Below are 12,381 nucleotides of genomic sequence, written 5' to 3'. Positions count from 1 at the left end.
GCCACAAGGGGAGGCCAAAGCGAGGAGCTCTCCCTAAAGGGTCTGAGGCACAGCTCAGGTAAGTCATGGCTTCAGACGGGCAGTCCCCGGGGATCTGAGCATGACCTCTTCATCTCTGGAAGCGCTGAGCTGGCCTAGCCAAGTGCACTAGTCCTCAGCCCCTGACTCCGAAGGAAGATCACAATTTAAATGTCCTCAATTGCCAACTAGCCCCTGCCAACTTCAAGTCATCAGTGTCTGTGTCTGAGCCCCTGAAAAAGCAGCAAGAAGCTGTTGCAGACTCAATCCGGTACTCCCTGTAGATTCAAAGAAGTGCCCTCAGTTTTCCAGGTTCATACATCTGGGAATGTAATGGCACCGATAAGACATCAATTGGAATCAAATGAGAAAACTCCAATAAATCTTGAAGGTGAATACACCTGAGGTGGGCGAGAGTGATTCTTAAGGAACCAGGCTACACTTGATCTTCAGATGTTACTCCCTCACTGACGAGTTGGTCCTGGAGCCCTGACAACCACCATTAACACAGCTATTTCAGGTCCAGGGCAAGGAGCATTCCTTCCCACCATGCCATGCCCTTCATTATGCAGATTTCTGAACTCAATTTGTTTCCCCTTATAAGTTAGTTGGAGTCCTATCTGTACCTTGGCCACCTTATATTAAAACCAACACACGTATTTTTTCATCACATGTAGCTATTAAGTTCATGACACATGCTGCCAACTTTGAACAATTCTGATTGTAAAAACCCAAAGTGTTAGCCATTTTTAGGATCCGACTTCCATATTCACAGGCAAATAACTACTATCCCTTTAAGTGGTGGGCTAGCTTCCAGGCTAGGCAGTCCAGAAGAAAGTGAGCCATATAAAGCAGGTCTACCAAGCTGTTACAGGAGACCTAAGGAGTTTTTAAGACTGTAGGTGGCAACTTAACTAGGACTAGGGTCACAACACTACTGCTTAGAGTCAACGCTGTCACAAGCTCCACACTGCACTTTATTATGTATTCAAGGTCTCTGCCGTTATTAAAAAAACAATGGTTTAGCCGGGCGTGGTGCCGCACGCCTTTAATCCCAGCACTCGGGAGGCAGAGGCAGGCGGATCGCTGTGAGTTCAAGGCCAGCCTGGTCTACAAAGTGAGTCCAGGACATCCAAGGCTACACAGAGAAACCCTGTCTCGAAAAACCAAAAAAACAAAACAAAAAAAAACAATGGTTTACACATAAGAAAATATTTTTCTATGGTCATTCTTCAGCATGTAACTAATTGGTATTATCTTTACACTGATTTTAAATGTGTACCACTACTGTGTACATGCGTGAGAAGAGAGTGACGTTGAGCTTCTCGTCCTCCTCCACCTGTAGATGGGTTCTGTGGAACTCTTGTGTGGGTCAGGAAGTGTGGGCTCACTGAAGCATCTCACCAACTATACCGAATAGTTATAGAACTCTCTCCCTCCCTCTCTCCCTCCCTCTCTCTCTCTCTCTCTCTCACACACACACACACACATTAAATGAATTTTGGCTTCATATTGGGACAGATTATATATTTCTGAAATGGCTCTAAACACACATCTGCCATCTTGTTTTACATATCTGTGTGAAGCAGGGTTCCCCGTACTGATGATCATATCAAAGTCTCAGTCGTCTCAGGAAAATACTGAATGCTCTTACATCTTGCACTATCAAATGTTTAACTATTCTTTATGTAAAGCTATTCACTCATCTCACTGGGAAGTAAATTTGCTTCTTTGAAAAAAAAATGGTTAAATTGTATGTACAGCAAAAGGGTTTCAGCTTTGCTTTGTTGGCAGCACTGGGCTCAAACCCCATCCTTGAGCACACTACACAACATCTGAACAGTCACATCCCCAGCCTAAAAGAAACTTACAATTTATCAATGGACATCTGACGTGTACACTACTTTATATACCAGGTACAGAGTCTCATGTGAAAAGGGATTACAAATATTGAAGTTTAAGTGCTGCCCTAACAAGCACGGTGGTGCATGCACTGCACCCCAGCACTTGGGGTACAGAGGCCGGCAAATGAGCTCCAGCCCAGCCTGGCTACACAGTGAGCCTGTCTTTACACTTTCACCCCATACAGAGAATGCGTAGAAATGTGCCCACACATGACTAGTATTTTGCCTCTGACAGCCTTTGGATTTCTATTGAGACGCTGCTCTAGGAACAATCTTCAACATGCTCCTCACTTGCTGCAAGAAACAGACCAAAGATGAACCCATTGCTTCTGATAATGGAAGCATTCCATGTCACAAAGAAGCTATGGCGGACCCACAAAAAATAAGAAGGACCACACTCCTGAGGACCCTGGAAAGTACTCCGCAACACCCCGCATGGGATCTTTCCATCTCTGGGAGCATCCCTTAAAGTTGCTGGCCTGACCTCGGCACTGAAGCACATGGTGGCCTTGGGCCGGCTTGGGTCTGTGCCAGCACATGAGCAAGCACCGCAGGAAAGGAGAGAGCAGGGTATCACTCTGAGGAGATGGCTACCATTTGCCTAGTGGTTTAACTTCCAGCAGTGGAACCATCTGCAGGAGGCAGTTTTAAAATCCACAGTGACTGTTTGTGAAGGTCTGAATACCAATATGAAATGAAAGCCAAACCAATTATCTACTACTAACTTAAATCCTGACAAACCTTTTACCCTTCTTCAAGGGCACAGAGGTTCAGTCAAATGTTTTTATTTGACACAGGTCAAGACGCCTTCCTCTTTTCAAGCCCTGTTATCAACAGACAGATGGAAACCTCCATTCTTGAACCTTTGCTAATGTGATTTAATGAGCACAGGATATCAGATACCAGCCATCCGTATGACCAACATTCTAAAGTATGCCTCAAATTCCATAAGTATGCTGGTATCATGTATTCAAAGATATGTGTCACTTGTTCAAACATTTTTATTTTTATGGGAGGTGATTTTAGTTAACATGACATAGATAGTGCCACCAGTCACAATGTTTTTATATTTAGGAAATAATTTTTACAAAAAAAAAACCCAAAAGTTTTATGAGAACATATAACCAGACACAGCAATGTATACCAAAGAACTAGGAAGACTTCAACATGAAAACAGTAACAGTAAACATGAAATCACCACTGCTGAGGTGTCTGAACAACCAGACTAACTAGAAATCCATACCCCAATGCCTCCTACACATTATGTACAGGTTACATGAGCAGGAAGTTACAGAACACACAGGAAGAATGAACAGACCACATGTATACAGGCTCTCCTCGTTTTACTCAGCTCAAATTCTTCATCTACAGCTGTTTCATACCTAACGATGTACACAGGAAGATCCTAAGTGAGATCGCTGCAGGGCTGTCTCCTGTGAACTGCACACACAGACAAAGCCCTCAGCTGCGGCAGCCCTCCGCCCCACCCATGAGCACTGACTCTCCTGGTTAAGAAGAAGGACTGCCAGGCAATAGGCGCTTTCTAACTTTTCCAGGCTTACATATGGGAGACCTGAAGACCACGCAGGGAGCCAGGTATTCTCCAGTGATAAAGCGCTCTTGGCTCAGGGCAAGTCCCCACAGACAGGCTCACTTGAATACTGCCCCTTTCAGGTCCCTGACATCTCACTGGACACGGCAGTTTTCGCTGCTGGCAGGGTGGGGCCCAGCAGCTGGGCTGGAGGCAGGGTAGCCCCGCTTGGCCCTCAGGCCCTCCCTGGGGCTCTCTGCAGAGCTTCTTCGAGAAACAGTGGCTGTGAGAGACTTCGCTGGGAGTTCTGGGAAGGCAGTGTGTGAATCCTCCGAGCTATGCTGAACAACCTGGACCTGCAACATACATAATCTGTTAGAGGTTCAAAAGTCACATTCACATTTTTCCATGGTTGTCATTGTTTTGTTTTGTGTGGGACTGAACCAAGGGCATTACACACGCTAGACAAGTGGCCCACCACTCAGCTATAGTCCCAGCCCTATTTTTAATTGTGATCCTCCTGTCTCAGCCTCCTCTCTAGTAGACTTAGAAGTCTACACAGCCAGGCCCGGTCATGCTCGCACTCACAAGAGATTAAGCTGAGACACCCACTACACCCTGGGGCCAGCTCTTCTGTGAGAAGCAGGGACCACAGTCTTAATACTGTCCTCCCTGAAAGCAGGAGCCACCAACAAGAGATAAAACATCAGACACAGCCTATAACAAGTCTCAGGCTGCTCTTGACACCACTGGTGGCCAGAGCCCTGCTCTCAAGCAAGTGTGGCATTCAGAAGAGAAGGCAAATGGTTTGAAGACAAAGACTGCATCTTATTTACCAACACTTAGTCTTTTTTTCACTTTGTTCACTTTACATCCCAACTGTAGGTCCCTAACCTCCTTGCCCTAGTCCTCAGCAAGGGAAGCCCTCCTCCCCTAACATCTGACCTCAGCCTATGAAGTCTCATCTAGACTGCCTGTATCCTCTTCCTCTGCAGCCTGGCAAGGCTGCTCTGCCAGGGGGAAGTGATCAACGTGCGGGGCCAAAATCCATGTCAGAAGCAGTCCCTACTCCCCATATTAGGGGACCCACAAGGAGACTGAGCTGCCTATCTACTACATCTGAGCGGAGGTCTAGGTCCTCGCCATGCACAGTCCTTGCTGGTGCATCAGTCTCTGCAGCAGCCCCTCCTCCACCTGGATTTGTTGGCTCTATGGTCTCCTTGTGGAGCTCCTGACCCTCCAGGTCCTTCTATTCCCCAACTCGTCCATAAGACTCCCTGTGCTCCACCCTGAAGTTTAGTTGTGAGCATCAGCATTTGCTTGGATCCCCCGCTGGGCAGACCCATGCAGATGCTGAGACACATAGCCAAAGTGTAGGTAAATAAGACGCGTAACCTGCCTCATTGGTCCTGAATCCCTGTTGCATTCACAATAAGTGTAATACAGATGTATACAACTGACTTCAGAGGGAAAAACTGCATTTAGAATATGCCAAACACCTAGGACCCATATCAAAGTGTCAATCACTCTCTTAACAGTGTTGTTTCCAAACTAGATTTGGAAGACAATCATCTAATAATGAAATCCAGAAAGAGCAAATGCCCCATGTCATTCTGTCTTTCAGATGAAAGAGATTATACCAGAAAACAAATTTTAAGAAATGGTTAAGATGTAGGCGTTGAGTCAAACTTCATGACATCTAGGATAGTGAGGAAATATAAGGGATGAGAATAAGATAAAGAAGGGCTGGGGAGAAGGCTGTTAGTCAAGTGCCTACAATGTCAACATGAGGATCTACCACGTAAAAAGGCTGGGCATGATAGTGCTCTAGGGACTGTCGGCTCAGCAGCCGGGTCTAGTGAGTGAGCTCCAGACCAGTAAGAAACCTTGTCTCAAAATCAGGTGAACAACAAGGAAATATAAATACAAGAAGTTAATGGCAAAATGGAAGTTTCATGTACAAGACTCTCAGAAGAAAACAGACAACAAAGTGAGAGACATGACATCAGCTGAGCCCAGGAACTGAAGACCAGCTTGCACAATAGTGAGATGCAGCTAAAAACAAAACAACTAGTCATCTAACGCCTAGTGGCCCAGGCTGGAACCCTGACACTCGAGAGGCTGATGGTAGAAGATGGCCACTTTCAAGGCATGCTTCAACTTACTACAGAGTAAATTCAGGCCAACCAGGCAACTTAAAATAAAGTTAAAAGGAGGGCTGGGGATGGAGCTCAGTGGTAGAAAATCTGCCTAAACGCATGAAACCTTATGTTCAGTTCTACTCAGTACCGCACCACACTCCTCAAATACAGATAGGTCTTCAATGTGGTATCCCAAAAATAACTACCTGACAGACACTCACTCCTCAGTGCGATTCCAGGTAATGTTCTGAAACAAGAACAGGGGGTTATTTCCCACTCACGCTCCTCCTACAGAAAGCCTGGGACTGGGAGTGGCAGCTAGATGCTTCGCATTACAACCCACAGTGAAGCTGGCCTGCAAATAAATCAAACCCCTAGGAAGCCCGCTCCTGTCTCAGACCATGAGCACAGGACACTAGAAAACCAGCAGCCAAGGGCCAGGAGTCGGCAAGAAGTTACCATCTGTGAGAAGTTGAAGGGAAGAATGTTTTATTGATTCTACTATTTTCTTTTCTTTTGAAGAGAAGCAATGATACCAAGACAAGGGTGTCCCTTGAATCCATGAGTCACATCAGGAAGGAGGAAAGGAGGAAAGCAGGGAAATGACAGGTCACAGGGACAAGGAACTGAGATGGCCACCCTAACGCATGACTGCAGCACACTCCTTGGCTTTCCCTGACATGAATGAGTCAGTTATCCTGTGATCAGAATGTAAAGAACGAGTGTGATGTTCATATAGGCGCTTGCTTCTGTGTGGTGTGTGACCAGGCAAGGGCCTGAGCCTATCAGACAGCACACTGCCCGTCTTACAGCAATGTCTGCAGCCAGAACGGGGACAGGACAGACGTGGTGGCTCGGCGGAAATGAACCCTACATGGGGGAGGGGGAGAATGTAATGTTAAGTGACCCTATGCCCAAGGCATCACTACCACCCATGGCGGCCCTTACACTTTACAGAGGCCAGCCCAGTAAGCAGCACCACACAGGGAATCAAGTATATAAACACTAGCTCCCTTGTCTCCAGCAGACAAGGATTTCTTCAGCTCAGTGACATAATAAACAGAGCAAAGCATTCGATGCATTTCCCCCATTTTTTCCTACCTTGAACTCATCAGTGATTAATAAATAACATAAGAAGTTGCCTCAAACACAAATTTCACCTTAGGGGAGAACTTATAGTTTTGATTCTCAAAACCTTGTTCTGTATTTTTTTTAAGCTAACTGATGAAACATGCTTATAAGTATTTTCAACAGAGCACCTCAGAAAATGCTGACTTAAACTGAAAATGGCTAGGCTAAGTTTTTAAAATGTGAATCTAATCATAAAGTCTCCTAAACCCTCTTTTCAAGACGACCCCCTGCCATCCTTCAAGTGCACAAAACTGCTTTGTAATTCATAACTGCTGGTGCCGCCTGGACTGCATGTAGCTAATGCAGAGAACACAAATCCGTAGGAAACCATGGTTACTACTCTGTGCCAGCAGGCTCCACAGCAGTGGGCAGTGTAGGCCCCCTAGTGTGCACAGGCTTTCTCCTAGGTGATAAATCTGAGCACCACACATGCAAACTGCTCTTACCATCAAATCCTTATAAAAGGAAATAAATAAATAAATATCCTGTGTGACTTCATAGGACAGTTTCTTATCTTTATAAAAATCTAATTAACTCACTTCAAGATAACACTCACAGGTCCATTCATATCACAAGATTTAACTGTGTACAGAACTCTCACATCAATCAAAACAAACCATCTGCAATGTACTGCTATTCTGATACAAGTAATCAGAATATTTCTTAATCCTGGTGTACAAAGTCCTGAGAGCTGTGCTCACTCGTGTAACAGCCATGTCATACAGGAGCCACTACACTTGTGGCAAGCTTTTTTTTTTTTTTGGCTACTTGAGTGTTATCAAATGGCATACTTAAATTCTGAGAGGTGAGCAAAGTAACACTGTAACATTTTAAAACTTCCTGAAGTTACTCCAGAAATTTCCAAGAGGGTTCCCATGGTTCCTAGTTACACAAGAGAGGTGTGAAGATGGGGAGGTTTGCATTCTTCCTGAATGTCACCTTCTTCACTCTTTTTACAACACTGTAGTATAAGAGATCAGTAATAAAAACTGAGTTAAGTAAGATGGGGACACAGTTTAGTTAGTAGAGTGCTTGCCTGGCACACAAAGCATATATGGGGAGTGAGGATGCTCATCTATAATGACAGCACTCAGGAAGTGGAGGCAGGAAGATGAGGAGTTCAAGGCCATTCTTGGTGACCTAGTAAGTTCAAAGCAAGGTTGAGATTTAGAAATTAAAGTTAATAAAGACACACGTACTTGTGTGCAGAAATGGTGCTGCTAGTATGAACTGCAGTATTAGAAATAAACATGAGCTGAGCAAATACTTTCCATCTTTTGCACAGTGTAGAGGATAAAAGCCATAGAGAATGAGGAGCTTTGACGGGAGAGGGCAGATGGAGAGTGTGAAAAGTCTCAACAGTGATCAAATCTGAACTGTGCTCCAGAGGAGAACACCCTCTGTAAACCACTGAAGCCACACTTGAAACTCTCTGACAAATGCACTTGGGTCCCATAACACCACCACTTCCCAGAAAGCTCTTTACCAGCAGCCCTTTGGGCAGAGGATGAGATCAGGCATCAGGAAACTGATGTGGATCCTTGCACTTGCTCACTTAGGGCCCTCCAACCCCAGGCCAGCTAACAGACTTCCAGGCAGGCAGGCAGGAAGTGACATTCACAGATTACCTTTTGTGATCTGCTGCCACCAGCTGTTGGTTTTGAGGACTCTGTAATATTTTCTTTGCCCAGAGTTGAGGAGGATCCCACTAACTTCTGTGCGGCAAGGCGGGGGCTGGTCCTGGTTGCCATGGTTGTTCTCCTCAGGATATATGGGCTTGTCTTTCCTGTCGGGATATCAGCAAACCCTAAGGGCAAAAGAGCAGTTTGTCAGTAATGGCATACATTAGGGACTTTATTCTGCTTTAGCTGTGCTAGCAATAGAGGTGCTTGTGCATGTACAGAGTTTCAACAGTGGTAAAATAACTACAAAACATAGTTTCTCCCCAGCCACAGAAAACAATATGCTAAACTTAATAATTGCCTTGGTGATCATCAAATGAATCAGAAAAATAGCAGGTTATTCATTAGAAAGATAGAAGATTTCAAAGATATCACAATGGGGAAACAGAGTCAAAGAGAATCACATCATATCTTTAAAAGAAAAAAGGAAAACCGCCAGGCGTGGTGGCGCATGCCTTTAATCCCAACACTCCAGAGGCAGAGGCAGATGGATGGATCACTGTGAGTTCTAGCCAGTCTGGTCTGCAAAATGAGTCTAGGACAGCCATGACTACACAGAGAAAACCTGTCTCAAAAAAATTAAAAAAAAAAAAAAAAAAAAGAAAGAAAGAAATTTTACTTCTTCTACGTGGTTGAATTACCCTGCATTCTAAGACAGGCAGGGCATTTAATACAATGGAACTGGGGTGGGGAAAGGCCAGCTCTTGTTTGAAGAGGGAAAACATAACCTAACAGTGATTTTAGGCCACCTGTCCCTGGCAGAGTCAGGTAGGTGCACAGGCTGGACTTCCACTGTCTCCTCCCAGGAAAGGAACGGAGCTGACTGGTGGCGAGAAGGCTAGCTAGCTGCCGAGACACTAAAAGACATCCCAGGGCAGTGCACAGCTGCTCAACCTAACTACCAAGAAGCTAGAGACCGAGGCTGGATAAATGCTTTGGAACCACAGTTCCTCAGAACATAACTCCTCTAACCAGGAGTGTAGGGCAGAAGACCCAAACTGCTGTAGATTTATTTAAAAACAAACAAACAAAGCTACGTGGCTGAAGCTGGGCATGGCAGCGCTTGTCTACAATCCTGGCTTCACAAAAATGCTTCAAGATGGAGACCAGCCTGAACTACATAGTAAGATTCTGTCTCAAAATATCAAAAGAATTAAAAAACGAAAGACTAAGTTAATAGAGAAAAGAAATCTCCTTGTAATTGCTGAAACTGCACCAAGAGCGTTGGAAGTCCTAAACCTTGCCTCAGGGTCATGCACCGGCGCACTCGTCCAGCTCACACGCTCAGGAAAGTAAAAGCTGACTGATAAAGGAATTCTAAAACAGACTCTCAGCAGTCACTTCCCAAGTCTTTCTGTAGTGTTGTAGTTCATCTTAGTGATTTATGTCACGAATTTAAAAAGGAACTAGTCTCTCCAGGCAGTGGGCTATTGTTCAATAATTTTAAACCGTAAAAAGTAAAGATTTCTATTTTTCCACATGCTAATTTCTATATGAAATCTCAAAATCCCATTTAATGCAAGGAGCTGAACAAAGGGCCACATGACCTACTAGTGGGCTGCACCCTCAGCCCTTTGAATCTGCATGTAAATGCTGCTTACCTTTCTTGACGACTTCTGGGAGTCCTTCTGGCTCAAACCCGGTCTCGTGATCATCAGCAAGGTGAGCACTACTACTGACCACTTTCCTGCTCTTTTTAGAAGATGTCTCTGGTGTAGAAGCTGTTGTCCCATTACCATTCTCCCAAATGCCACTGGACCTTTGCCTCTTGCCTGAAGTTTTATTTTGGCCCAATGTTGACTTCTTCTGACTGACAGAAGCAGTTGGAGATGGTCCTGGAAGTGAAGAGCTCAGCAGAGGAGAACTCTGGAGATGCTGTCTGGACTGCCGTGCACTCAGCCGAGCCACCTGGATGTCTAGTATCTCTTTGGCTTTCTCCAACTCTTCGTGGCTTATAAGCAGGGAGCAGTACTTCTCCAAGTACTTATCTGCTTCCTTGATTTTTTCTTCAAGAGTCTCTTTCAGCTCCTTGTTCTCAGCCAATAATTCATCTACATTACCATCTACGACAGAACCTGTAGAAACCACAGTGACACATCACACACAAGTCGCTGCTGCCCCATTAATAATGAGCACTTCCCAGCACGTAACCTTTAAGCCTGTACCTTGAACTTTTCCAGGAGTGAAAGACCAAGAAACAGTCTAGTGGGTAACAGTTGAACTAAAACCCATCAACACTTAAACTCCCTTATAGAATTAATTACTAGAAGAGATCAAGCAAATTAACTTTTTATACTCTCCTTTTCCCAACCCCGTTTTTTTTTTCTGCCATAAATGAATAAGCAATATAACTCAGTAGATCATGAAGTCTGTGTTGTATGGTTCGAGCATAGGTTCCAGCCTATGGATATTTAAGTCCCTAAAGACTGTGAAAGCATTTTGAGAGAATACAGGAACTGGCAGGTATGAATGCAGGACAAGCACCTCAAGGCAAGGCTCAGCCGGTTTCCAGGCGGCAGGAGTGACAATCACCTGATGAGGAACACTCCCAGATTCCCAAACACTCAGTCAACTTTCTCAGTAGGCAGGACTGCTGAGCTGCCCTGTCACACACACCAGCCAGTGGCTGGAGAAAGCAAGTGCAGTAGATAAAGTGGCACTGCTGTTTTACCAAGGAGCACAAAAAGAAAAGAAAAGAACTACATGACAGTATCAAAGCAGCATACTCTTTGACTCATTACCAAAGGCACCATCCGGTTCCCCCACGGAAATAATTCTACTTTAAATCCCACAGTCAACATACAAGGTTAAGACCACAGTTGAGAAACTAGAAAATGCTACTGAAACACTACTAAAATACTTTTTAAAACTTAGCACACAACAAAACATTAAGGCCATTTTATACACACACACACAGAGCACCCCAGCTAGCACCCACTTGCTCTCTGCTTCTGTGCAGCTTCAAGCTGGGAGAGTTCTTTCTGCAAGGTTTTCTTTTCTCCTTCCAGCTGTTTACAGGATTTGAGCAACAACTTTATTTTCCCTTGAGCACGTTGGAATTCCTTCTCAAGCTTCTTCGTATATTTAAGATGGCCTACCTACAAAACAGATATAATTTCATTTAAAACCTTGCATTACATTTTACAAGTATATAGGAAAAACAACTAAAGCATATTGAAGCATATAGTACAGTTATGTTTAAAACATAACATCTAAAGATGCATAAAACAAACCTCTCCCTATCAGCTCCCTAAGTCCCCAGTGGGCAGTGTGGTTTGGACGGTTAATATGCCATGGCTCCTAGGCTCGTGGCAGTGTCAGATGCTGAAGATCACTACAGACCTCAGCTCTGTATCAGCTTGGGATCCAAAACCTGGAGCAAACTTTGATACATTACAGAATGTCTCACAAAGACAACTGAAGAGTAGGCATGCCAAATTAGCAGATCCTAATGCATCTGTCATGGGGAAACTTACTTTGATGCTCTGTAGCTCTTCGGTCAGCACTTTTAATTCTTCAGTTAGTCTATTTTTCTCTTTGCTGAATTCTTCTTTCATCCTTGTTGTTTTCTGCCTCGTTTCATGCAGCTCCCTCTGCAGCTCTGCTTCCTTCCCAAGCATTGTGTTAACCTGCAATGGACTCCTCATCAGCTCTGGGTGGGCTGCTGTGACTGAATTAACTATCCTTTCTTTAACAGAATAGAACCTGGCCCCCAATCAACTCAACGGGTGTTCTTAAACCCCACTAGTGAGCTCCCATTTTTTTTCTCGGCGAAGATTTAAGACAGCAGTTAGAAAAGGGACAGATAATGTCCCTGAGTCTTAGGACCCTTCATACAAGTTTTAATTGAATTAACATCAGAGAATGTTTGGAGGGGTAATGAGTATCCATTGAAGAATTTTCTGTATTTAGGGCCTTAGATTTTTATCAGTTCTTAAATCTACTAATCTCACAAAGCTACTGTAATCTGAAAC

At 44.4% G+C, this 12,381-nt stretch overlaps 1 protein-coding gene across 2 annotated transcripts in view; it reads right to left on the bottom strand.

Moving 5' to 3' along the window:
- Positions 1 to 2,905: 2,905 nt before the first annotated feature.
- Positions 2,906 to 12,381, bottom strand: part of CENPF (centromere protein F) — a 41,807-nt gene continuing 32,331 nt past the window's right edge. For both annotated transcript variants that reach the window (XM_084773167.1, XM_084773168.1), the window contains 5 exons: positions 11,884 to 12,036; positions 11,346 to 11,505; positions 10,009 to 10,482; positions 8,354 to 8,532; positions 2,906 to 3,809 (listed from right to left, as the gene is read on the bottom strand). In XM_084773167.1, coding sequence (XP_084629293.1) covers positions 3,609 to 3,809; positions 8,354 to 8,532; positions 10,009 to 10,482; positions 11,346 to 11,505; positions 11,884 to 12,036 — 1,167 coding nt within the window. In that variant the 3' untranslated portion in view covers positions 2,906 to 3,608. The remainder of the gene's footprint in view (positions 3,810 to 8,353; positions 8,533 to 10,008; positions 10,483 to 11,345; positions 11,506 to 11,883; positions 12,037 to 12,381) is intronic.

Source organism: Acomys minous (genome assembly GCF_964271855.1).
Source record: "Acomys minous genome assembly, chromosome: 1".
Classification (NCBI taxonomy): domain Eukaryota; kingdom Metazoa; phylum Chordata; class Mammalia; order Rodentia; family Muridae; genus Acomys; species Acomys minous.
Note: the sequence above shows the minus strand (reverse complement) of the source record. Positions and strands in the feature narration are given on the sequence as shown.